Source organism: Cupressus sempervirens, chromosome 7 (genome assembly GCF_028749045.1).
Source record: "Cupressus sempervirens isolate cs-2001-9-10 chromosome 7, ASM2874904v1, whole genome shotgun sequence".
NCBI lineage: Eukaryota > Viridiplantae > Streptophyta > Pinopsida > Cupressales > Cupressaceae > Cupressus > Cupressus sempervirens.
In genome coordinates, this window is record NC_143124.1 from 598,848,215 (window position 1) to 598,875,749 (window position 27,535).

Sequence of the window (27,535 nt, forward strand, 5' to 3'; positions counted from 1 at the left end):
ATTGTTCATATTCTAGAATGATTTCTAAAGTAAAGCAAGATGTAGAAAGCAATCACCAATATTAAATAGATGCAGAGATGATTCCTGAAAGTCTTTGCTCAGATGGTCAGGACCTAGATTGGTTTCTGTCTTTAACTCTTATGTAACCCTCAACACACTTGGTGCAAAATACAACTTTGAGGGTTGGAACACATGTTTCCTATATCGAATAGATGCAGAGATGATTCATTTTTGAGAGTCTTTGCTCAGATGTCAGGACCTAGATTGGTTTCTGTCTTTAATTCTTATGTAACCCTCAACACACTTGGTGCAAAACACAACTTTGTGGGTTGGAACACATGTTTCCTATATCAAATAGATGCAGGGATGATTCATTTTTGAGAGTCTTTTCTCAGATGTCAGGACCTAGATTGGTTTCTGTCTTTAACTCTTATGCAACCCTCAACGCACTTGGTGCAAAATACAACTTTGAGGGTTGGAACACATGTTTCATTAAAGAAATTGTCTTAACAAGGATCTTAGAGAAGTCTTACATGCTCCCAGCCATTCAAACATTCTAAAACTGCAATGAAAACTATACAATTAATCATTGTATTAAAAGCAGGCAACTAACAAAGGGATAACCATAGTTGCATCTTGTACTATTTATATAATCTCATAGGATATATAACTTTTTCATCGCTAATCTCAAGTAACTCGGACTAAAAACATTAGAAAACAACAAATCAAAGTACCTTGATTTCCCATTTATAAATATCAGTAGTGCAATCATTCAATGCCTAGTACATTCATGCCACAAGATTATAACCACTATTTAAAGCTCATTATGAATAATCGGTAACCCTGCCTTGTGATCGCTATAAGCATTCAAATGAGGTAGGGACTAGGGTACTAATTCAGCATTGAACAAGGTTAAAGACTGGCTTCGGTAACTTACCAGTCCTATAACAGACACATTGTCCAAGAAAATTCTAGAATGGCTACAACTTACACCATTGCATTTAGTTAGATGGCATCCACTGATGAAAACATGTCCAATATTCACATACATGGAGATGCTTGCCATAATAAAACTAGGAACAACATAAGAATTTCAACACATAACATAATGCCCTTGTGTATGAACAAGGATGTGCATATTGGTTGCCTATCTACATTGGACATGCCTCTGGGTTCTGTACAGTAAATATAGCTGCCCACAAACATTCTACAGGAGCAACATCCATCCATTCAAGTCAAATCAGAAAACCTGACCTCTAAACTCAACTGATTTTCTTTTACAATATCTCATCAATGTCCTTTCCTGTGTACTTCACCAAATTCTAAAGGTTTTGCTCCTTCAAGTAGCAATGTAATGCCAATCTGCTGTACAAGTCATAACAAAAGGAAGACCACTAGATATCCTTCTAAAGGGCTCCTTATTCCTTAGGAGCAGCTCATCATAGTCAAGTACCATGTAACATGGTGCCATTGTTGTAACATTAAATAGCTTAGGTAGTCAATAAACCTTGACTTCTCATCAATAAATCATGGAGGAAATGCGTAATTAAGCGTGCTTGAGCTGGAGTAGTACTGGGATGGGTGACCTCTCGGGAAGTCCCGGTGCTTCACCTTTGTGAGCATCACCTAGATCCAATGAGTGCTAAGTGTTCCATTTATTTTCATGAGAGATGGATTCTTGTGAATCACTGCTCATGAAACATGAGTCAATGAGTTTGACTCAAAAATTACACAATTAAATCCTAAAAGCAATATCATAAATTGACTTGCTGTGGAAGACTATCTCCTACTTATCAATCAATAAATCAACTTTGAAGATACAATGTGTTGATAATTCCAACATTTTCTATTCGAGGGAGATACATTGTGTTGAAGATTGACGGTAAAGTAATGTCCCTATTTCAAACTAGGTTTAAATAATGTTGGTGAACAGAGTTGTCTTCTCACAAATATTCTCTTCAGTTGACCCTATTATCCTTTTGAAGTTAGGCAAGCATATTCTAATTGCTTCCCTCTGAATTGCATAAGGTACAACTCCCTTGTTGGATTTACAATGAATCCCTATTCTAAACAAACATGTATACTTTTAACCAAAAAGTATAAACCTTCTTATTCTTGGATAAGTGACTTTGATAAATACATTCTCGAATTAATCACAAGAACTTAGATAAAGAACAAAGCTTTTCAGGTTCTCATGACCATTAAAGTACATTACTAAATACGATAGTTGAACTCCAACCATAAACAATTTCAGAATGATAAGATAGTTCAGCACATGAAAGAAAATATTCACAAAAGAAATATCCCATTCATTGACATGAACACAAAAGATTCAAATTGTATTACTATCTTCTAATTATTATCAAAGTTCGAAAGACTAAGATAAGTTTCATCTGTAGCATGTATATTGTATCAAGTTCAACTTGTCTAGGAAAAACATATAAAAAACTACTAGCTAAAAACCTATATAGTCTTTTTCCCAATATCTATCTCTAACCCCTAACTACATTTAGTTCAACATATAAATAGTTTAATATCGCTAGGAGGTCTCCCTGAAAATCTGACCTTCTGGAGATAGTTAAGGCAGTTATAAAAACTAATAGTGTATGGAGGACACTTGTTCCCAAAGTTCAAATGTATCTAGAAACATAAAACAGAGCCAAATGAAATGGGTGAGTCTCCCCCTACTTCTTCAGCTTGATCGACCTCTCCAATGGTCCCATGTGTTAGCTTCCAGCTCCGGAATGCATTCACTAATTCCTGGATGGCACCTGTACTTGGGTTCGTCAAACTCAAAATTTTCATCTTCTATGTGTCCTTGTCCTATCTCATCTTTAGAATCTGGTCTCTGTAACTGGGAAGGTGAGTTGACACAGACTCAACATCGATTCCACCCGTGCAACCTTAGTAACATAAGTTGCTATAAGGTTTATTGCTTCCTTGATTGCTTTTATGGTATCTTCGAAGGTTTTAACAATTGTTTCTTGATCCAGAGTTCCCTTTTCATAATGTGACAGATTGGCTGGGTTGACGATTTTCATGTCTTTAATCAGATTATGGGTATCAATTAATTGTGGGGAGAGAAATCTGATTTTCCCAGTTAGATGCCATTGTGATTAACCAACTAGCATATAGAATGGTAGGGGGGATGCAAGGTGGGAAACTATAGCCCATAGAATAGTAGGGGCCTCTACGCCACCCTAATTAGAGTTCCTTTTCCCTCCTTTGCTCCCTCCTTTTCCGGAAACCCGAAGTCATTTGTATGCTGTATAGACAAATACAAATGTGAATAGTACATAATGGAGTATCTTGACGTCACTAATAAAATTGGTTAATACGTAATACAAAGCAATGCCCCAGAACACAAATAAAAGAAGGATTGACACAAAGTGGATTTGTACAACAAGAGGGTTTCATAATGATAATACTCTAGATTACAAATAATCACGAACAAGAACAAGCAAAATAGGATGAGGAATTGCTCTCACCAAAACTGCAAATACCAAATAGGGAGAATCTTTCACCTCCAAAATGACAAATAACTGAACTCCAATTACAATTTGCAATTCACAAATAAAATCCAAATCGCATATCTACAGCTTACATAGTGGCCTTACATATGGCTTTGGTGAAATTTCCGGAAAGATTACAAAAAGTCCCGACACGGCCACACAGTACAAAGTGTTCCAAAAATTGCCCAAATCGCCCAAATCGCGATACAATTCATGCTAGGTGAGTTTATATGAATCTTGAATCGCTTGTGCTGATTTTTTTTGCATGAATCGCCGATTTAGGTGATTCATGCAAAAGATTGCATGAATATTTCTTCTGAATTGCTTGCGGCAGCTAGGAAGATGAGTTTAAAATTATTAAAAAAAACACATGTTTTATTTGCTTTCTTTTTTGTCTTTCCTCTTTGTTATAACCCTAAAGAGCCTTTTATTTGCTTAGCATGAGTAGAAGAGAGGAAGAGTGAGAGAGAAGAAGAGAAAAAAAATCCATAGGTTTCCAACCAGTAAGAAGGAATAGCACCAAAGAGATCAGAAGTCCATCTGGGGAGGCCATAAATTGCATTGGGAGCATTAAAGAGTCAATATCAACTCTCCTCAACTCATTTGCAAGAGTTAAGTGCTGGTTTTTTTTTTGCATGTTAGTGTATTATACATTTTTTGTTTTCATTTGCAAATCTTGAATGTTTTATTTTTACTAAATTGCAAATTAGGGTTTGTTGTTTTGTAGCTTTTGTTTATTAGTTTCAAACTTTGATATTTTACATGAATTTTTTTTATTGCAATAACCCTTTGCTTTCATTTTCCAATTTCCACAATGGGTAAAAAAGATGAATGTTGGAAATATAATGAAGAGTTTCCTGGAAGAACCAATTTTCAAACAAAATGTATATTTTGTAAAGAAAAAATAAATTCTGGAGTTATCTATAGATTGAAATACCACATTGTTGGCATACCTAGACATGATGTCACAGTTTGCACTCAACAAATTGCTGTGGCAAAATGCACTTGTTTAGTGGCATTAGAAAAAATTGAACAAGACAAGTTGAATAAGAAAATGCAACTTGAAGGGTTAAGAGGTATTGGCTCCCGTGCTCCTGCATTCGCAGCCGCATCTACATTTGCATTTGCATTAGCTTCCGCATCCGTAGGTTGTGTTGGAGAGGGTTCTTCTAGGCCTGCTTTTCGTCCCAGTTCTAGTGCTCATGCGAGTGCTAGTGGTAGTCGGTCTTATACTGAGACAGAGTCCAACACCAACCTATTGTGGCCTAGAGTGCGGAAAAACAGAATGGATAGTTACTTTGTGCCCCGCATTACTCCTGGCTCCCAACCCACGCTTGAGGGCATGGGTTTGAACAAGGAGATTCATGATGCTGCCAGAAAAGAGATTTGCAAATTTTGGTACTTTTGCAACATTCCATTTATTGCAGCCAGGTAATTGATTCTTTTTTCTTTGTTTTCTTTAAAGTTAAAGTTAAAAGTAAAAGTAAAACTTTAATTATATCTACTTGTTTTATGATTTGAGTTTTTGACATCTAAATTTCTAATCAGGGCTCCTTATTGGTAGAATATGATAGATGTAGTTGCTATTTGTGGTCCGGGGTTTAAAGCCCCAACTGAGGCTGAGTTGAGTGGATACATGGTAGAGGATATGAGGGTTGAGCTTGAGGACAACTGAAAGGAGTGGATTGAAAAGGGTTGCACCATTATGATTGATGGTTGGACAGATAGGAGGGAAAGAACACACTCAATTTTCTTGTATCCTGTGGAGGTGATTGATCATTCTACTTTCCTACATACATAATTTTGAATCGTGATTGATTATTTCAAATTTTGATTTGTTGATTGCTAATTATAATTCATTGTTTTGTTACTTGTAGGATATACCATGTTTCTCAAATCCATTGATGCTTTTGCTCATGTAAAAAATGCCACATACTTATGTGAAGTTATTGAGGAAGTCATAGCAGAGGTGGGGGAACAACATGTGGTGCAAGTGGTGATGGATAATGCAGCAAGTTATGTTGCTGCAGGTAAACTTTTAACTTTTCAATTTTGAACTTTTTCTAATTCTAACTTAGAATTTTTAAGTTTCCTAAGTTATAACATGTTTGAAATTTGAATTTCTAATTAACTTAAAATTGTTGTAGGTAAACTTTTGATGGAGACGCACCCCACCATATTTTGGTCCTCTTGTGCGGCACATTGCATTGACCTCATGTTGGAGGAAATTGGCAAACTTGAGTGGGTCAAGTCATGTGTGGAAAGGGCAAAAAACATATGCAAGTTTATTTATAATCATTCATTTGTCCTTAGCACAATGAGGAAGTACACAGAAGGCAAAAAGTTAGCTCGTCCAGGGATCACGAGGTTTGCCTCAAATATCATCACCTTGCAGTCCTTGTTGACATCAAGGGATGATTTGAGGAGCATGTTTTTCGGCAGGAGTGGATTTCATCTTCCTATCCTACGACCACTGTAGGGATAGATGTGGTGGATTGCATATTTGATAATGATGGTTTTTGGAAATCTGCTAGAGAAATCCTTAAGGTAAATTTATTGCAATTTAACATTTAATATTTTACAGTTTATTATGCTAATTGTTTAATGATTTAGTTTTATCTTGAGTTATATTATTGAATTATTCTATATTTAAGTTTTGACTCAAATTTTTGTTTTACTTTATATGTAGGCCACTGAGCCCCTTGTATCTCTCCTACGAATTGTTGATGGGGAGAAGCCCTCTATGGGCTACATATATGAGGGCATGGATAGGGCCAAGGAGGCCATTAGAGCCCAATATGGAGGAGTGCAAGAGAATTATGCCCCTATTTGGGACATCATTGATAGGAGATGGTAGAATCAACTCCACAGACCCATCCATGCAGGAGCTTACTTTTTGAATCCAACATTTTATTTCCGTCCTGACTTCAAGGCGGATGAGGAGGTTCTCACCGGATTATATACAGTGATCCAGAGGTTGAGTATTGATGAGGATAGCAGTGTTGCAATTATTGAGCTCAATAAGTTCAATAACAAAGAAGAGCCACTTTTCTCTAGCAAGATGGCCATAGATGCTCGAGAAACAATACAGCCAGGTAAAAATTAAATAATATATTCAATGTTCATGAATCTAGATTCTAAACTTAAAGTTGATTATGTAATTTTAGAGTTGTAATTTGTAATTTGTAAATAGACTAATTGTTTTTATTTTCCCTTATTTCAGATGGTGTCAAATGTTTGAGGCCACAACCCCAAAACTTCAAAAAATTGCCATCCGTATTTTGAGTCAGCCAAGCAGAGCTTTTGGATGTGAGTGCAACTGGTCCATGTTCGAGCATATCCACTCGAAGAGGAGAAACAGGTTGATAGTGCAGAGTTTGAATGATCTTGTCTTTGTTCATTACAACCTCCGTTTTAGGATCAGACAAATTTTGGGCATTGACTTCTCTACGATCATTTTGGAGGAGATTGATCCAAAATCAGAGTGGCTCACAGAGGTTGTGGATCCAATCTTCACTGAGGAAGACCATGCGTGGGTTGACCAGGTGGATATAGAGGCTGAGGCAGCTAGAGCATGTTCTTCTGGCATTGGTAGACGCACACGCGCACGCACAGACACAGGCCCTAGCGATGTTCGTGAGCCCATCTTACATGCGGGAGATATGGCTCGGCAGTCTTCTAGGACCTACATTAGATGCTTTGCTAGTAGGCAGACTGGATACTTAGAGGCTGAGGCTGAGGCTGCAGCTGAGCTTGAGGATGATGTTGAAGATGATGATAACTATGAGCCTGAGGCTTGAGCTAGAGCCTTGTTTTTATATTTTGTTTACAGATATTGATACTGAATCATTGATAGACATACGTTTCAAACTTTCATGGATCTTCATCTTAGATTCTTACATACATTTATGATTTGATGTCTTATGGATTATCTTACATACATTCTATGATTTAAATCATTATGATCATTTGATTTCTATTTACTTTAGCTAGCCTACAATTTACATTTTAGATAACATAGTTACGTATGTGATGGATTTTATGTTCCAAACTTCCATGTTTATGTATGTTAAGTTTTAACTTCTATTTGATGATGTTATAGTGTGTTTAAGATATTCAATAAAGGGTGCATAAAATAAGTTTTAAATTGTTAAAATCTCTAAATTTAAAGGGCTTTTTGAAATTTGCCGATTCATCGCCGATTCATGATTCGATTTGGCCTTGCCGATTCCAATCCAATTCCGATTCACGTTACTTTGCTATAAAAAATAAAATAAAAATGGGCTCAAGCGATAATAACTTAAATTTTAGGGCCATACATATAAAATTATTAAATTAATTCATTTGATAATGTTGGGGACATCACAGTCCTCCCGACCTGAGAATCACTTTCTCTCAAGCAATTGCAAGCTTGGATGCTCCAAAATATGTTTTCTTCCCAGGTGGTATCCTCAATCATTAGATCCTTCCATTGCACAAGGAATTCCTTGACTGTGTGTGTCCTTAGCTTCTATTTGACATCGATGATCTAAACCAGCTCCAAAATTAGTTTCCCATCTTTGTCAATGGGTGGGGTTCGTTCAACACTATGGCACGTTGTCGATAGACTTCTTGAAGCACAAAACATGAAGAGCATTGTGGATTTGTCTCCCCTAAGGTAGATCCAACTCGTAGGCATCTTTGCCCCCCCTCCAAACCACTCTGTCTTTAGATGGGATTGTCTATATGATTGCAACCAAAGGTATACCAAATTGCTGACATCGAAGGACTACTCAATCCGATGTTGATTGGAATGCTTTTTTTGTTGGTTCTAAGCCCAATGTAATTTATCCTTGAGAATATCCAAACTCTCCTGTAGCCAGTCTTGGCTCGCAACGCTCAGCTATCATCCAATTCCAAATCCATGAATGAAGAAGGTTCATAGCCATACAATGCTTTGAAGGGAACCATGCCTTTCAACATGTGGTAGGTGGTGTTGTAATAATGTTCACCTAGATGTATCCAACAGACCCATACCTTTTGTTGTGTCGAGGCATAATTCCTCAGATAACCATTCAACCATTTGTTCACAATCTTTGTCTTACCATTTGTTTGTGGGTGGTAGGTCGTGTTTGGTTACAACTTCATTCTAGCCAATTGAAATAACTCCATCCAAAAGGTGTTGAGAATACAACCATCCTTGTCACTCAATATGCTCCATTGAAGACCATGCAAGCCTAATACGATACAAAAGAACAAATCAGCCACTTGAGCTTCCTAGCATTTGGAGGACATGGCAAAAAAATGGGCATACTTGGTTAAACTGTCTACCATGAGGAAGATGCAATCCTTTCCTTGCACTCTACAAAGCCTGATAATGAAATCCATTGAGATGTTATACCACTTAGTTTAGGAATTAACAATAGTTGAAGCAAACTTGTAGGTAATGTGTGCTTGGATTTATTTTGCTGGCAAGTGGAACATTCCTGCATGTAGTGTAGTAAGTCATTCTTAAGGCCTTTCCATAAAAACCTTTCTCAGATTTGTCTCTAGGTCTTTAGTTATCTCGAGTGTCCGACCAATGGCGAGTCATGTATTTCTTTTAGAATTTTGTTCTTCATCTTGGAATTGGGTACCAAATAGATTCTCCTCTTGTAGTAAATGATGTCTTCAACCACATTGTAACTATCATCTTGCACTTGACCATCCATTAGCTGGCACGCGAATGTGTTCTTGGAGTATTCTATAATGTCCCCAATTTTTAATAAATATTTTAATTAGGTTAATTAATTAAAAGGTCCTCAAAATTAAATTATATAACAAAGACTTATTTAATTAATAAAGGTGCTCTAAATTTATTAATTATCTGTAGGTGTGTGCCGTGTCGGTATTCTTTGTAAACCCTCAAGAGTTTTCTTTGAAGTTGTATTTATGTGCATGATGTAGGAAATTGTTAGGATGTGATTTGAATTATTTCTTTGTATTTCCAAATTCCTGTTGGAGTTTTGTATTGTTCACCATTTTTGAAGTGGAAGATCTTCCCTACTTGGCTATTTCAGTTTTGGTGGGATTCAACCCTTATCCTGTTCTGTTGCTTGTACCTTGCTCAGATCTGGCAAATCGGAGCACCATCTTTGTCTGCAAGTATTAATTAGAGGTTCTCTAGTATTCAATATCTATTCATGCTTGGCATTTATTTGATGGATTTGGCATTCTAATATTATTTGCATATAAGTTTGTATTCTCTTTTCAATCTCCGTACTACACCCCCCATTTTGTGCACCATACAACATTGTTGCATTGATACTATACACACAATACAAGCTGCCTCACCTCTAGACAATAGAAAACATCTCCAGACAGAAACCACATATGGATAGAAAACACCTCCAAACAAAAACACCTCCGGACAGAAACACCTCTGGACAGAAATCACCTCCGGATAGAAATCACCTCCAGACAGAAGACACCTCTAGACGAAAACACCTTTGGACAGAAGTCACCTCTAGACAGAAAACACCTCTGGACAAAAATCACCTCCGGACAGAAGACACCTTCGGACAAAAACACCTTCCGACATATGTCACCTTCGGATAGAAAACACTTCTGGACAAAAACACCTTTGAACAGAAAACACCTCCAGACAAAGATCACCTCCTAATAGAGATCGCCTTCGGAACATTACAATGGTATTAAAGCTGGTGATTATGCCAACCCGTTGAGAGAATTGAGAGTTTAGTCTTGGATCACACCATGACACTTGACGATGCCATATGGTGTCCAGTCGATTAGAAGGCACATCTGTTGGTTGAATACTCCAAGAACACTTTTGCATGCAAATTGATGGATGGCGACTTTCAGGATGACAGATACAAGGTAGTTGATGACATCATCTACTACAAAGACGAAATCTATTTGGAACTCGAGTCGAAGATGAAGGAATGGATTCTAGTGGAAGATACTTGCACAAATATCCTCAAACCAACACCCAATGGAAATTTGGGTTCTATTAGGGGCCCTTTGAATGAGTAAGCTCTACTGAAGGTTGTTCAATTTGATGGAGATACTAGCGATGATTCCTTGTAGAGCAAGCACAGTTTGTTGAATATGGAGTTTTTCCTTCGGTTGTGCATAAGGCGTGCATGACTGCAATTTTTCCATGTGAAGGGCTTCCTCATACAAACAATAGGATCTACATGAGCTATGGGGTTCCTGAGGAGATCAGTGTGTGTTATCCCATGAAGGTTTTGGATCGACGCACCTGTGTGTTTTATAATTGTCTTCCATGGGATCCTATTGGTTTTGGATATAGCAATGTTTATATCAAAGCGGCACAGTGGAGGACGGGTGGCAGTCTACTCATCCCAATTGAATTCAATCATGCACATGTCATCCTGAAGAAGCATGGAGTTTTTAGTAGATATAGCAATTTGCGTCTGTGCATGGTTTGGGATCTTGGAGTTTGCGGATCGCTCGAGGGTAAGCAATCTTTGGGCGGCAAACATTTGTAATGTTCCCAATTTTTAATGAAATATTTTATTTAGGTTAATTGATTACAAGGTCCTAAAAATTAAATAATATCAAGAACTTATTTAATTAATAAAGGGGCCCAAAATTTATTAACTATCTATAGGTGTGTGCTGTGTTGGCATTCTTTGTAAACCCTCGGGAGTTTTCTCCAAAGGTGTATTTATGTGCGGCATGTAGGAAGCTATTAGTATGTGATTTGGATTATTTCTTTGTATTTGCGAATTCTTGTTGTTCTAGATTGTTCGCCACTTTGGAAGTGGAAGATCTTCCCTACTTGGCTATTTTGGTTTTGATGGGATTCAATCCACACCCTTTCCGTAGCCTATAATAATTTGCTTCGATTTGGCAAATCAAAGCACCATCTTTTTTTGCAAGTATTAATTGGAGGTTATTTGTATTCAATATCTATTTATGCTTGGCATTTATTTGAAAAATTTGGTGTTCTAATATTATTTGCATATAAGTTTGTATTCTCTTTCCAATCTCCGTGCAATACCCTCGATTTTGTGCACGGTACAACATTGTTGCATTGATACCGTACAGACTGTTGGTTCCCAAGGGCCAAAACCATAGATTGGAAATCCAAGAGCTTGCCACTTCTCTGATAGGACTTCTCAATCAGTTCTGGCCAACGAACGGGAATACTTCTTGATTCCCCTACACTTTAGGCTCCGCTACACCTAGGTGGGTAGACCTTCTCCTTGAACCTGATCACTTGGTTCAGAGCTTTTCTAAAGCGAATTTAAGCTTTGGAGTTCTCCGACTGGCAAGGTCCTTGAACTCGATGAAATTGAAATTGAATGTTGAGTGTTTGAATTGGATGTTTGGTAAAATATTTGTAAATAATGGATTTGATGCTTGTAGGAAAGAAGTTATAGATTTTTTAACTTCAATAATAGAAAGACCAGTGCCTTTGCTCATCCGGGCAATAGAGTCAACTTTAGTGAATTTTCAAGTACAACTTTATAAAGTTCTTATGCACATTAAACTGCCAACAATTTAATAATCAATATGCGACAGACCAAATATTATGCAATCTTAAATTAGTCCAAATTGAATTTTAACTCCTCTGGTAGGGAGACAAACTAGACATAGATACAAAAACACTTTAATATTTCACAATATCTGTGATAATCAAATTTAAAATGCTAAATGACCATGTCCACTTATCTGACATTAAAATTGTATACAGAATTCCAAAAAATATACAAAGGATGATTCATTTGCAGTTTAAATCTCCATGCCATTTAAAAATAAACAATTTTATTTTATTTTATTATTAAAATAAAATAATTGAATTTATATTACAAAAGTCATTATAGCCCTTATTCCTCCATACAAAAGATGTCTTTTGTAAATGCTTTTCTTTCTTGAAATCTGAATGTTCCCCCCTATTTCCTTTTAATGAATCTCCTTTTATATCCTAAAAAGAGTACCAATGTGACTTTTGAACTTGGGCTTGACTTTATAATATAACCCTTTATTAATCACGATTTTCTAAATAAACTTTTTAACTTAGAATTAATGATTTATAATGCCCCTTATACCGTTCGATGATATAGGTTATCCCAAACATGCTTCTTCATTAATCAAAGACATAACCTGCCTCCAAAACTCCTAAATATTATTTTTCAGTGTGTTGGTGAAAGAAGATATGATGCTCTGTATATTTTACCGCATCTTATTTATGCGGGACGTAGGATGAGAATATGGCATGCGGCTTCCAAATCGATATTTGTCTTCATTTAGTAAATCCATCATTACTCTTTGCCAAAATGTGGTTGCAGAACTCTATAGATGGCAAAGACATCATTGTGGGCATGATTCGACTCCTTGGAACTTCATTTTGGAGTACCTGGCATGATATTCTTCCAAACATATTACATATCGTGGTGGAGTAATGGAGTTTCTCGGAATAAAGTTTCCTGAGGAAATATGTTCATCTCGATATTGGTCTTCTTCATACATACTCGATTCCTTATAACATATTGTATTCTTCTATTTGAGCAGCAATTCCAAACTTTTTTGATGATATGACAAGGTTATATTTAAGCCCAAATGTGAGGGAAAATATCTCACCTCAACTTGTATATCATTGTCTACACGCCTTGTAATTTATGACTGTGTATATTAGAATAGGTGCCAGAGATTATTCACAACATATTAGAAGCTTTGTGAATGCTCATTAGTCGATAGAATTGTGGTTTCAGAACTCTTGCTGCAGTCATATCTATTGCACAATCCTTTTTTAGTGATAAACACGTTTTTGAAGGTGCTATTGCAGAGAATCTTGCCCTCTTTCAATGTTTTGGTCCCACCATCATATCACTTGGGACAAGACCCCATATATTGTGGACATGATATAGAATGGATGTGTATAAATTTCAATTTCTTTTGTATGGAGGGAGTTTCAGAAGATTTACACATGTTGCTGAAGCTAGCAAGAAGTTTATCAGGAGCAAATCTTTGGATACAGAATGGAGGCTCCAAATATTTGAAACCAAGTAGTGGTCCTCTTGAGCATCCAATTACAATTTTCAAAACCTTTTCTACTGCTGTAGATTGAAATTTCTTAATAACTCTCCAGAACATTTGTATGACAGGATTTTCCTTACTATAACCTCCAACATTATGAATATGGGACTACAAGTCACTGACGTCCATGCCATCCACTAAACCTGATATCAGAGGCTAAAGTTCATGCTTATCCAATCAGATTGTATGGGCTCTTTGAATCCTCATAGAAAATAAGAACATTGATTACGGGTTTGATTATTCAGACAATTGTTTGCAATAACACACTATCATATTTGCATTAGTTACTTAAATATCCGTGTCACCAGGCAAAAGCTCCTTCTCCTGTGTAGGACATGACATATATCTTTATCAATAATGAGTGTCTTGTATTGTCTTCAATAATGTTGGCATTATTAGTTTTGCTTCATGCCCAACTTTGATTTGACATTAATGATTATCCCTTTTCAAATTTCCAACATCGTAAATGAAAGCCTTGATTTTTTGCAAAAAAAAAGGGCTTTAGCATAGACAATACAAGCTACCTCACCTCTAGACAATAGAAAACACTCGCGAACAAAAACATCTCCTGACAGAAACACCTCTGGATAGGAATCACCTACGGATAGAAAACACCTCTGAACAGAAACACCTCCGGATAGAAACACCTCCTGATAGAAATCACCTTTGGACAAAGGACACTTCCGAATGAAAATACCTTCGGATAAAAGTCACCTCTGGACAGAATTCACCTTCGGACAGAAAACACCTTTGGGCATAAGACACCTCCAGACGAAAACACCTTTGGACAAAGGTTACCTCCTGACAGAAAACACCTCCGAGCAGAAAAGAAATCTAGATAGAGATCACCTCCTGATAGAGATCGCCTTCGGAACATTACATATTCAACCAATAGATGTGCCATCCAATCCATTGAAATCTGGGACAAAGACCATAGGGCAGGTATTCTTGACAGAGCATTGACCACTACATTGTTTTCACCTTTCATATACTCAATGTCAAAATCAAATGCTTGGATTTTGCTCAAGAATCCATTACTGTCACATCAAGATTCTCAATAATCTGTTCCACACTCATATCAAGGATGGATGTAATTGTATCCTCATCACATCCATCATCCCTATCCGAGGAGGTGAACTCACCACCAACCACCACTCTATGTAGTTGAATTGGATCCAAGGCTGATGTAGACTGTACGTGCTCCAACTCCACGATCACCTCTCTTAACTGCAATTGGGGCTCATGGAGAGCCAGTTTGGTGCTCTCCAACACCCCATAAGTTGCCTTAAGCTCATGGGCGAGCTCAACCACTTCCTCTTTTCCTAACAATGCCTCATAACAAGTGCCACCCACTGAAGAAGGTAATCCTTGTCAGCTACCAACTATAAACAATTATGCTTCAACATCTTGACAACCTCTCAAAGTGAACGAATCTCTGTTAGAGAAAAGCAACTACTGCTGTGCTCATCTAACATAGGAGCACGCCAACCAAAAACAACTAACATGTGCCCGATAGCATCATAATGCTCAAGTGCTGAAAACATATCATTATCGCTCACCTTCACCTCTCTGGTCACATAATGTCTTTGGGTACCCTGTCTCCTACGTAAGTTCACTGACTCATTAACTGCATTGTGATAGGAAATTGTATCCTTAGTGCTCACCATGTGATCACTATCCTCATGTGCACTAACAACCTTGTACATGTCCACAAACAAGTTACTACCACTGAGTACCTCTACCAATACCTCCTTTGAAGAAGTGAAAGCCATTGCTGTATCAAAGTTCTCGCATTTCTCTGCTTCCCCCACATCTGTAAGTCTCTGTAAATCACAATCCTGGGACCTATCATCATCAAATACCTACTCCGAGTCATCACCAAACATCTGATATGATATACTAGATTCATTGCACTATCAACACTGTCCAACTGAGACCCCTTTTCTCTTCTCCATTGCTTCATTCATGACTCAATGTCATCATGTGAACCAATAACACTAGGACATAACTCTACATCACCTAATACCTTTGTAAAGCTCAAATCATGAGTGTCATCATTGGGTAGCTCCATGCCCTCATCCTTCCCACCTGGGAAGACTACTGTCTCTTGTACTGACTGAACATTATGACAGCTGCCATAAAAATCAGAGTTGTCAATGCTCATCTCCTCCTCATAGTCTTCAAAAACAACACTCTCATCAAGAGAGTCTAAACTAGTACTGGCATCAACTGCCTCTTTCAAACTTGCACTATTTGCAACACTACCACTATGATCAAATAAGAGTCCATTGTCCTGAGGATCAGATCCTGTGTCATTGACATTTCCATAGCCACTTACTGGAGTGAGGCTGCCATCAATGTTAGTGAACATGTCATCATTTTTTTCGTGTTCACTAGCTCTAATCTAATCAAGACGTTGAGACTTGGTGCAGTTGTCCTATAGCAAATTGGTCATATCTATGTGTCCCTGCGAAGAGTCACCAACATCATGTACGCAAGATGGACTAGTAGCTGACCCACTAAGTAGAGGATCATCTTCACCATGATCACCAGCTGGTGAAAACTCATGGTGAAGACTTCTAGATGTCTCACATGTGGAAAATTTCAGTTTCTCTTCATGCATTCTTGATGAGTGAGACTTTTAAAAATGGAAACCATATACCTTGCACACTTATCTAGAGTTGCCAAATTTGAGAGTAATGTATCCATCCTTATCTGATTTTGTCCAAGCTTTCCATACTTCCTCTTAGGGCATTGGTTTGCTTCCTAAGATTAGCTTTGCTATTCAATTGGTTTCCATATTTACTAGATTTCAACTGGTTTCCATGTTTACTAGATATCCTATATTTGTCTATAACTGAAATAAATGCAAGAGTGCTAGTCACTCAAATAACATGACCAAAATAATAAGTTTTTTTTCCTACCCCACAAGATGGAAGGAAACTGCTCTTATACCATTGTAAAAAATCTCAACCGATTCTACCTTCAATTCTAGTGGTTTGACATTTTGTCGAACATTTATCATGCAAGCTTTGGTACCACTATAAGGAGCCTAGCTAGCTCACTTTGCATTTATTCTAAAGAATTGTTTTTATTGTGTTTTGAGTTTTTGAAATTTGTAATTCTTTGTTTTTTGTTTTTGAATATATAGAAATGCTTGTAAAGTAACACAAATTGAAACTAATATGAAATGCCAACACAATGATCTCAATTGCAATTATCAAACTTGCAAATTAATGACAATCTAAATGACTCAATTTATTAAGGAACCTAATTTAGATAAGGGTGTTGGAAAAAAAAAGTTGCAATAGAGGTGATTGGAGACTCCATGCCAAATTTGGTATAGTAAAATGCCACACCAATCCCTATGATTCACAACCTTAAGGAGAAACACTGCCAATAGTGAGTTGTAATGTTGTTGGAGACCAAATGCAAATCACAGGTTGATAACATTGCCCAATGTGTAATGATCATACATATAAATGAAGCCCAAATGTTGCTTCAATCAGGTAATTGCAACATACATAAACGTTGTTAATTGCAGTTGCTCATGTTGACCCTAAGGCAAGACATATTGTCAATTCGAGCCAAAACATTTGGTCATTATTCAAGAAGGTCAGTTAATACTGCAACCAAGCTTTCCTTTAGTCAACATGTTTTCAGTGTAGCCCGAGTAGATTGAGAAGATCTTGTGTTAACTGAGCAACACCATATGGAACAAGCATCACAGTGTTAACCAAGCTAGCAATGTTTGCCGAGTGTTCAACATGAATTGAGCATCCAGTGGAAGCAAGGCAAGCGGTGTCATCAGAGTGCATAGTTTCACCCGAGCATTCAGAGTATTAGCCGAGTACACTGTATTGCCTGAGCATCAGTATATCTCTCGAGTACATAGTTTGACCTAAGCGTCAACATCGACCGTCTTGAAGATGTAATTTGATTATTGAAAAGGCACCTTTTCATTTTAAGCCGACCTGGAATGAAAATATAGCTATATAAGAAATATGTAATGTTTTGTCAAAGGTTTATATGAAAAGTGTGTTATAAAGAAAGATGGAATGAAATGGAAGTGCGAAGAATAGCAGAGTGATTGGTAGTTAAGTCTTGTGGCTACCAAGCAGTATAGAAGGGTAGAGCAAAGACACATCTATCACAATCAGGTGATTACAAACTTCAATAGAAGATCTGTATCGGCAAAGAAATTTGTAAACAAAAGATCATGTTGCCGATTGCATCCTAACAGTTGCATTAGGTAAAATCCTCTGACAAGGTGGACATAGCAATCCTTTGTAAATCTCCTAACAAAGTACATACTTAATTGTATTGTAAAATCCTTTCACAAGGTGGACCTAGCGGTTCTTTATACTCCTAATAGAGTACATTACGAGAAGTGATCAATTGTAAGCCCTAACATGCCAACTTTATTACTGTAGTAGTGAAGCATTGTGGGTGTCATCCCTGGTTACCAAATATTGTGTCAAATTGTTATGGTGATGATTTCTTTATTGCTGTATGTTCATGCATGATAGTAGATTAGACAATCTAATAAAGAAAGGAAAAAGCAATCTAAATAAAAAGTTTTAAGTGGTTCTTGATTCACCTCCCCTCTCAATCACCTATATATTGTTACATTTCCAATAGTTCAAAGTTCAAACCCTTGCAATAATGGTTTCCAAACTTATTCTTTACCTTAAGCAAACTATAGCAGATGGAATGGTTTACAACATCATCGTTCAATCCTCAGTAGATGATACACAATTCACAGCATGCAAAACCAGCTCAAAGTGCAAACAAATTTGAGGAAGGAAAACAAATTTCCTCCAAACTCACGTTGAAATCCTTGGAGCTCAATATTGTCAAAAGAGATGCAATAATGGAATAGGTTGATTTGTTTTATGAAGGCATTTTATAACATTTACAAAGCCCAATTCTTCAACAACATACTAGATGCCCATTAGCTTCTTAGATACACCTTTCACTTAAAAGCCTTTTGCTTTATACTTAGGGACATATTCAAATAATACAATTTATTAAGTCCCCTTGGCTCCAAAAATGATTTTTCAACAGTATTTTGATATTCTGACACAGAAGGTCATCATTTCTTGTGCCCAAGATTTAAAACTTTTCATCCTGGTTCTAATGAGCTATGACACTAAGGTGGCCAATATGCAATACCAACATGAATAGAAACTTGAACATATTTAATTAAATATTAATCATTATTCACTGGTCTTGTTAAAATGACTGAAGAAGCATCAGAATTGAAATCCGAGAACACATGAGTGATCTCGATGAAGAAAGATGACGAATGAACCTAATAGTGTGAGTTACTAAAAAAGTGCTCCCTCCAAGATTCTTGGAGCCCTAACCAGAAGCCAAAAATAAAAATGGAGAGCATCATTCAACTCCTCTAACTCATCCAAGATCATTGGAACCATCTGGTAACTTACTATAAATTGTAAGCTCCACCAAACGAAAGCCATGACCCTCAACAAGGTCCTCTAATCACCAGTATTAGCCTACAAGGACCTGGTAATAGGCTAAATCCATCCACTACCACGGTCATGCAAAAAAGAGGACATTACAGAGTTTTCAGCCCCATTGTCATTATAGTATACTCACATAGTGTCATGTCCCCTCTTTTAGCTCTATCTAGCAAGACGTGGGAGTTAGCCTATCAAGGAGTCTCGTAGGCTAGCAGTGGTGTTTAGAGACTCAGTCAGGGTATATAGTGTTCGGATCTAGAGTTTTAGACAGTAGGAGGGTAGTTGAGAGCAATTCTTTAATTGTAGGAGGAGTTTCCTACATTTTAGGAGGTGGAGATGGGTTATAGTCTTGAGTCTCTATGAGATCATTCTATGGTTTTAGTTTTGGGAGATTTAGAGACGTTCCTATTTTTTAGGAGTATCCCTAATTTTGAGGGATGAGACTGTTAGTTATTTCAGATTATCTGGCATTAGTCACAGGAGGTGATGAGTTCAGTTTCACCTTGTAGAGGTGTTTTGGTTGTCAGTTCGGTATCTGGGAAATATTTTAATATATTTAAATATTCTCCTAAGTTAGCATTTTAATAATTTAAATAAGGCTTAGTTATAGCCATTTTGGAGTAATAAGGGGTTTTTTGGCCTCATCTGGGTGAATATCCCTTGGTGTAATAGCTTGTTGGAAAGGTCTTGAACTTTTCTAAATATTTCTCTTTTGACTCGGAGCAATTCAGTGAACGGATTTCTTTCTATTGGGAAAAAGGTCATTTTTTGGATACTTGACCACTTTAAAAATGAAAAATATATTATTTTATAACCCAACGCCACATGGAGACACTTTTAGGGTTTGAGGTAAGTTTGGTGGGTTATAAGGAGGTAAAGACAAAGTTCAAAGGCATTATTGACATATTACATCTGGGATTTGTGTTTTGGGCTCTGATTGAGCTTTCAGCATTTGGGACGCCAAACCCACTTGCTTTGCCTATTTGGGACGTAGCCCCCAAAACAATGGTCTGGATTCTTGCAGTCAAAAGCATCTTGGAGATTGTGCATTGTTTCTTTTGGGGAGCGCAGTACTGAGTCAGAGTTTTAGTTGGGGTTTGGGTATTTTACCCATGTGTGGGCACTTTGCAGTTGTACGACCGCACCTGGCAGCCATTTGCTTTTCCACGTACAACATTTGAGAGTTGGACTCTGGCCGTAGCTTCCTTCTAGGTTCATATTTCACCTTCACGCCTTCAGGTTGGCTTTATTCTTGGTTTTAATCATCTGGATATTATTGTAAATCTTCATCTGGTTACATATTAGGCGTATATTCAAAAAAATCTGCTTGAAGCGACTTTTCTTTAAATGTATTTGGAATACATTCTCAGAACTGGTTCATGTTATTGTACTTCTGTTATTACTTATTGAAAAATCATCAAAATATAAAACAATCAAACCCTTCTGCAACTTCTGTCTAGCTCTGCAAGAAAATTTTAATAAACAGGGAAAACAAATTTAAAAATATAAAATTACAGCAGATCAGCGGAAGAGATCCATCAGGGATCTTTCACATAGAATGGCTAGCGTTTCGCTTAGGCCTTAAAGGACATGTGTGATTATGATCATAAGGCTCTTTACACCAATAGCATATTGTGATATTGCTATCAGGATTTAACTGTGTGATTTTGAGTTTGACTCAAAATCACACAGTTAAATCCTGATAGCAATATCACAATTTGACTTGCTGTGGAAATTATCTCCTACTTATCAACCAATAGCATAGTTGTCCTTTTTTCAGATCCTTACAAGTTGCCTCATCATGTTTCAACACTGATTTCTTCTTTTCATTAACAATTGGTGGATAAACCTCATCTAAAGATAAGGTGGTGGGTTTCGGTTGTACTTGCCTCTTAGGAGCTACAAGCTCAATGCTCTTGGCCTTTTTACTGACCCATGCAGAGAAGGCAGATCGAATGCCTTAGGCCAACCTCTTAGTGGCTCCTTAAGACCCCCAATAAATAGCATATAATCAAATGTTTCTCTGTCACCTTGGGAACCGTAACAAAAAGTCTCGGAAGCTCATAAATGAAAGAATCCAAACTGCCTAGGTGTCTAAGCTGAGCGAGATCCCTGGAATATGATTTTGGATCCTTCTGGTCAAAATGCTCAATCAACTTGTTAGAGAACTCCTGATAAGAGGTGGTGAGAGTGTGTTGTAAGGTGACCATCCCATGATGGCACCACTCATGGGCTGCCCCATCCAGATGTAAAGCTGCAATTTTGTGTCATCTAGCTCTTTCATAGGCCTAAGAGTCTGGAGGGTATAAACTTTAATGATCCAGGGTTGATCTATGACCTTCCCACTGCGATCGAATATAGGAAGAGTGAGCTTGCTGGTGGCATGCTTGAGGTCAGCACTCTGATTTCTCTGCCTTCTCTCTTGTCTAGGTCTTCCCTGCTCTCTCCTCTGAGTGATAAGTTTTTGAAATGGAAGGTGCTCCTTAACTCTCCGGGGCAATGCATCCCACTCATCGTGGATAGCCAGCATATCATCAATGAAACCTCCAATCTCTTCTTCCTCTACACTCCCTACCTCAAGGTCTTGCTCAAGAAGGTGGGATGTTTTAGGTCTATGATATGCACTTACAGGAGCTACCCTCACTCTATGAGTCTCGACTGCACTACTACACTCTTGCCTGTATTGGTTTTTCCCTCTAGGAAAATATATCTGCTGAATGGTTGTGGTAAGCTGCTGCAAAACAGTAGTCACTTGCTATTGCCTTGCTGCAAGACCTCTATATATTTCCATAGCTAACCTACCCTCATTATTATCTGCATTCTTGGGTGGGCTACCACCCCTCATGTCACCCATGGAGCCAAACTGTGTTTTTTGTATCTTTTCAATTTGTGGTTTTGTTAAACCTCTCTGGCTGCATGTATCACCTAATCCTATAGAATGGCAGGAAACCGCTCTCATACTACTGTAAGAATTTGGTTGGTTCTACTCATATTCAACTATCTCTGATGGATATTGTTTTTTGTAAATTTTTAGCTTTTTTTAGTTTTATCAAAATTTATGCTTTTTTGGTTTTGACAATATAGATATAAGCAATGCATATAAACAAACTATGTCTGCAACTAATTACAAAATCACCTCATTATTTCAATGCTGGAATTGAACTATAATTATTCATCATTTAATATATTAAAATATAAATTTCTTGCAGATTGGAAAACCTAGAAATGAATGCAGCTTGTATATGGGCACATATTCTTGATGCCAAATGAGAATGGAGACCAATGTCACTCAATAACCCCAAAATTTGACTTCTTCCAACACTAATATCACCTTCCATAATTGCACGTGGCTCCCCAATACTAAACTGTTGCTTTCTAAAATACCAAATGCTGGAAATATAGGGTGCGGTTTCTGCATTATCAAACCTTCAAACCTCTGCAAGAAATCTTAATATGTTCAATGCTATCAAACCCTTATATTGCAGCTAACCAGTTGAATTCTCTTAATTGTTCGGCTCAAATGAAGACTTTGAGTTGAATCTCCCCAGTAACTATTTCAGTGCATCTTTCAGTACCTCAAATGCCAGACATTCTCTGAAGAATTAACGTTCTCAAAGAACAACCCCTAATCCAAGCACCAATTCCCAAATCTAGAAGCTCATGCCAAAGTAATAGCAAAAGCAAATGATCATAATGGTCTTCGATTCATTTCATGGGAGCATTATATACTTGATGACCAAACCTTGCTTTTGTATTTTGGAACATTAAAATATGTTTGGCTTAAAAAGAAACACCGACCTTATAATAGATTAATAAATCTTCCTTGAACTTGATGTCAATCATAATGCAATAAATATACTTTAATGATAGCCCTTTAATGCCCCATGTTGACTTACGATAATTCTTTAATGTGCCATTTTAATAAAATTTTCCTTAATTGGGGAATACATCGCAACGCAGCAGTAAGTTGCGAGCCTCTTACTTGGAAGGTCTTGGGTTTGAGTCTACTCAAGCTCCATGTCGATAGTTGCTCTGACCCATTACTAATCCAAAAATAAAATAAACATTTTCACTTAATGCATTGTTATGTGTCAGTTGCCCCCACTTAAGTAAAAAGCTTTATATTATAACTTTAACAATTAATTATTAATAAAGAATTCTTTATTAATAATTAATACCTTGAACTTGAGCCAATAAACTTATTCCACTCTATCAACTAATGAACTCCGTTAGTACTAAGTCTAGGTTCACTGCTAAAAATAGCATAATGGGCATCATTGACTTACTATAAACAGTAAGTCATTGAATGGAAGCTCTATTAATGATACTCGAATCCACATTGCGACCAATCTGTTTAGGTGCTCACTAAAGATAGAAGCCTTGGCTTTCCCGAAATAGACCCCATAGATAGTAAGTGTGCCGAATTGACATAAATACAGAGCAATCTTGAATGACCTCTAGAGTGGGATTGGCCTCTGGTTCTGCCAATTGAGATTCTCTATCTGTCTAACCTAGCCTACGAGAGTCATTGATAGGCTAATCCTCATTGCAACCCAATGTGAGCAAAAATGGGGACATTTCTTCCTTAGAATTAGATCTACAAGGGTTTCAAATGCATAATGATATGATAATTAGTAGAAAAGGGCAAACATACTGTAGCAAGAATCAGGGGTAGATTCATAACCTTCCAAACTTGCTGCAAAATACTTACAAATCAGAAAACTCAATCCTATGGATATTGTGAACAATAAGGAAAATATATCACAATGCAGTGATCTATATATATTCTTCAACATATATCATATATCAGTCCATACTCATCTTGTCATTAGCATGGTCATTGATACCTTCGTCTGTGAAACATTATTACTAATCTAATAAAAGCCATTTGGAATGATAGAACATATACGAATCTCTATTCCTATATGATTCTCTTAATCATCATCCAATCAAGACCTTATCACAATAAGCATCCTTGTTTCTTTTGTGCTAACAAGTTGTTAGCATAGCCTATTCAATAAAAGGTCAAAATTTTCTAGGATATCAAGAAGGGACATTAGAGGGAACAACAAGAATTTGAACTTGAATTTTGTTTGTCGATCTTCTCAGGATGTTATAGTTTTTAGCTTATACTGGTTCTCTCCTGGCAGGTTCAGAGGCAGATGCGGGTGTTGGTGTGCTCTGTGATGCGCTTAGCATTCGAGCCTTAGTTTGTTAGAAAATGTCAAAATTAACATTTTCAACTTCCACAGTAAAACATATGCAAATGACCTTTTTGAATTATTATTTTTGCCCCTAAACTCTAAAACAACTGTAATAGAGAGGCCATTCATTGTTTTCTCATCTCATTGCCCTGTACATTAAATCATGAACTAAATTTCAATTTTGTAATTGTAATAATTTTTTGATTTGCATTGGAATTGTAAACATAGACGTATGTGATATGGCTTATTAGTTATTCCAATTTGAATACTTGTGAACTATCAATTGGCTATTAATACTTATCTTAATCAAATTTGAAGTATTGTACAATCAAATGATTTAATTTTGGATATTTCTTGCATTTATTTGCATATGCATCCAAAATTCCACAACCTTTTTTTTCGCACACCTGAACACCCAATTCTCGCACCACATCCACACTCGAATGGGAACTTAAGTTCTAAACCATAAGCTAGTTACTTTAACAGGCTTTGTAGGTGTTTTTTAGATACTTTTGATAGCTCTGTAATTGATAATGAACATCCAAATTTGGAAGGTGTGCATGAAGATAGCATTGACAAAGACGAAGAAAATGAAATTTTCATGAATGGGCTGGCAATATATTGTTTGTTTATGCTCCTGATAATCAAAGGGTGATGAAAAATCTCTTTTGAATGATAGAGAATTGGAAATATCATTTTACAAATGTTCATGAAGATAGTTTTGTGGTCTCGGACTACTTTTAGGATATGCCATTCTACAATAGACTTGCTGTTCCTTATTTCATAAAGACACCATTACTTGTCATTTTGGAGAGACACAAGGTCTTGTACTACTTCGAGGATTTTATATGCATTGGAGACGTTTACTTGAAGAACTGCTGATTAATAGATTACTTCTTGAAAAGATAATGCAACTTGATGATTCATTGCTCATTGAAGGGAATAATCCTTCAAGAGGCAATGTGCAGAAAAAGATGGGGAGAATTTTGAAATTTGATTTTTTGACTACCAACTTACTCATGAATGATTAATAGCTTCCCTATGAACTTGATTGCCAAACCTTCAGACTCTGCAGTGATATTAACAGTAGATTGTATGAATTTGTATGCACAGGATAGTCTCTATAGCAATTTGGAGCTGGGTGTGGATGATAATTTATCAGATCATTACAAGACTTAGACTCGTCTTGGACTCGGAAAGCTGGTTTCATGCTCGGATTCGGACTTGGCATCTGGACTTGGCAAATCGAAAACCCAAGAAATTCAAATATTTTTAAGGATTTAAGCTTCATGCATCATTTAGTCAATTAACATCAAAGATACAATAATTGAGATAAATAGAAACTACTTTGCACACATGCACAAGTTTACATTGATCACATAATTATAAATGAGAATTGCTAAAGGAAATAAGTTAAACTGAAATTATAGAAGGTATAGATTATTTATTATCATCTTATTGAGCATTGTGTTCATGTTGAAGATTGTTTGCGGTATCTCCTATGATGTCCCCCTGAAGTATAACCTGAGAATTTGAGACAATTTCCTTTCAAGGCACTCGCTAGAGACTTCTTTTCTTCAAATCTTCCTTATTATGTTCTATGATACTATTTAGGATGCAAGCTTCTATAATTGATAAGGTATATGTAGATATTGGTATTATTATTTCAAGAATAATATATATGTTAGATCACTTGTAGGAATATAATTAATGTTGATCTTCTTGTTATCCCTGATTTGAGAATTAAATATATGCTAGATGATTTGATCTTTCTATACTCATGAATTATTTTTTTGATTCAATTCTTCAATGAATATGTAAGATATGTAGTAATACCTTATTTCTAATAGCAATATGTTTCCACTTCAGATATGGATATTATATTTGCACAACAAGATAATCCTGCAGTTCTACTATGATTAGAATACCCATCCAATGATGGTTTGTCTTTGAAGATGTTCTTATGCCGATATATGGTGATTATTTGTGTTCATGTTGTAGCTTCAGTCGGTTTGAATTGACCTAGAGATAGTTATTCTATGGTTATTGGTTAATCATCAATTAGACAAACCCTCATATACCTACTTATATATTTATTATATATATTTTGGTCGGTATATATGTTATATTATATATTATTATGTAATATTATACTAAATATATAGATATGTTATATATTAATGTTAATATTAACTAATTGATGATTAATTTATAAATTACCATAGAGACATGTCTCTTCTATGCATATTTATATAACATTCAATCTGTATTTGGATCACACATAAAATATGGTAGTGTAATTAAATTTGCAAAAAACGAGCCTTCAAAATTAACATGGTATCAGAGCTAGGTTCACTTAGAGAGTTAGAAATAAAAACTATAACTGAAAAAGGTACAAATTCTACTTCATTTTTTTTGCAGAATTACCACTCCAAGAAAAATGGATTGGGAGGAAGGCACATATGGGAATAAAGTTGCAAATGCAAATGGAGGGGTTGTGATGAACAGTGACTAAATGGATGTGGAGGCATACACTTCTCTTTACAGTGGGAGATCAAAGATAATGAAGTTTATGTTCATAGCCAATAGGTGTGGAAATGAAAGCATGACTTCAAAGCCTTGTGGATGAACTATCATGAGATTAAGAAGGGTGATGACACGACGTTGCCCAAATATTTTCTGTACAAGCTCGAGAAAAGACTTGTCCCCTCTTCTCCTTTCTCACTCTCCAACAAGCACGACTAGATGGATGTTGTTGAATGCTATGTTCAACTTCTTAGAGAAAAGCTCGAGAACAAACTCAATGAGTATAGGACAAATCTTATAAAGGAGAGCATTTGGATGGGATATAATGATTTTGGGGACTCATTGTATGCATATGGGATGTTGGGAGACACCTTCAAGAACTATGTGAAACCTCACAATTACTGCACCACATCAAAGCATAAAATTAAGATGTGCCTCGATGTAATCTTGGTAATATCAAAATGCAATAGTTTGTGCATGTCTCGAGCTATGTTACTAATGTCAAACAGAACCAGACAAAAACTCCTGACATTTAAGACAACTTACGTTACTAAAGCTGAAATATGCTACTGGACTCACCCACCTTTATGCCTCCAAATATATATTCATATTCGATTCACAAAGTCAGGAATGTTATCATAGAGATTTCTTGTGTACATACCTAGTGCTAGGAGATGTATTGCTAAAATTTCTAATGCAAAATAAAATCGTATATTTCCAAAATCACCAACCAGTCCAAGGCAATAAAATCCTCTCAATGATG

At 36.5% G+C, this 27,535-nt stretch overlaps 2 protein-coding genes across 17 annotated transcripts in view; both read left to right on the forward strand.

Annotated features, from left to right (window-relative positions):
- Positions 1-27,535, forward strand: part of LOC149548157 (uncharacterized) — a 208,328-nt gene that overhangs the window by 61,369 nt on the left and 119,424 nt on the right. The gene's annotated exons all lie outside the window — the stretch shown is intronic.
- On the forward strand, positions 3-7,448 carry LOC149548159 (uncharacterized). The gene is made up of 5 exons (XM_089792196.1): positions 3-4,943; positions 5,061-5,280; positions 5,390-5,542; positions 5,660-6,607; positions 6,736-7,448. The coding sequence occupies exons 1-2, from the start codon at positions 4,327-4,329 to the stop codon at positions 5,074-5,076; spliced, it is 633 nt and encodes a 210-aa protein (XP_089648322.1). The 5' UTR covers positions 3-4,326; the 3' UTR covers positions 5,077-5,280; positions 5,390-5,542; positions 5,660-6,607; positions 6,736-7,448.

What these genes read in the sequence shown, in the direction of transcription:
- LOC149548159 (XM_089792196.1), top strand. Translation starts at nt 4,327, where the DNA reads ATGGGTAAAAAAGATGAATGTTGGAAATATAATGAAGAGTTTCCTGGA.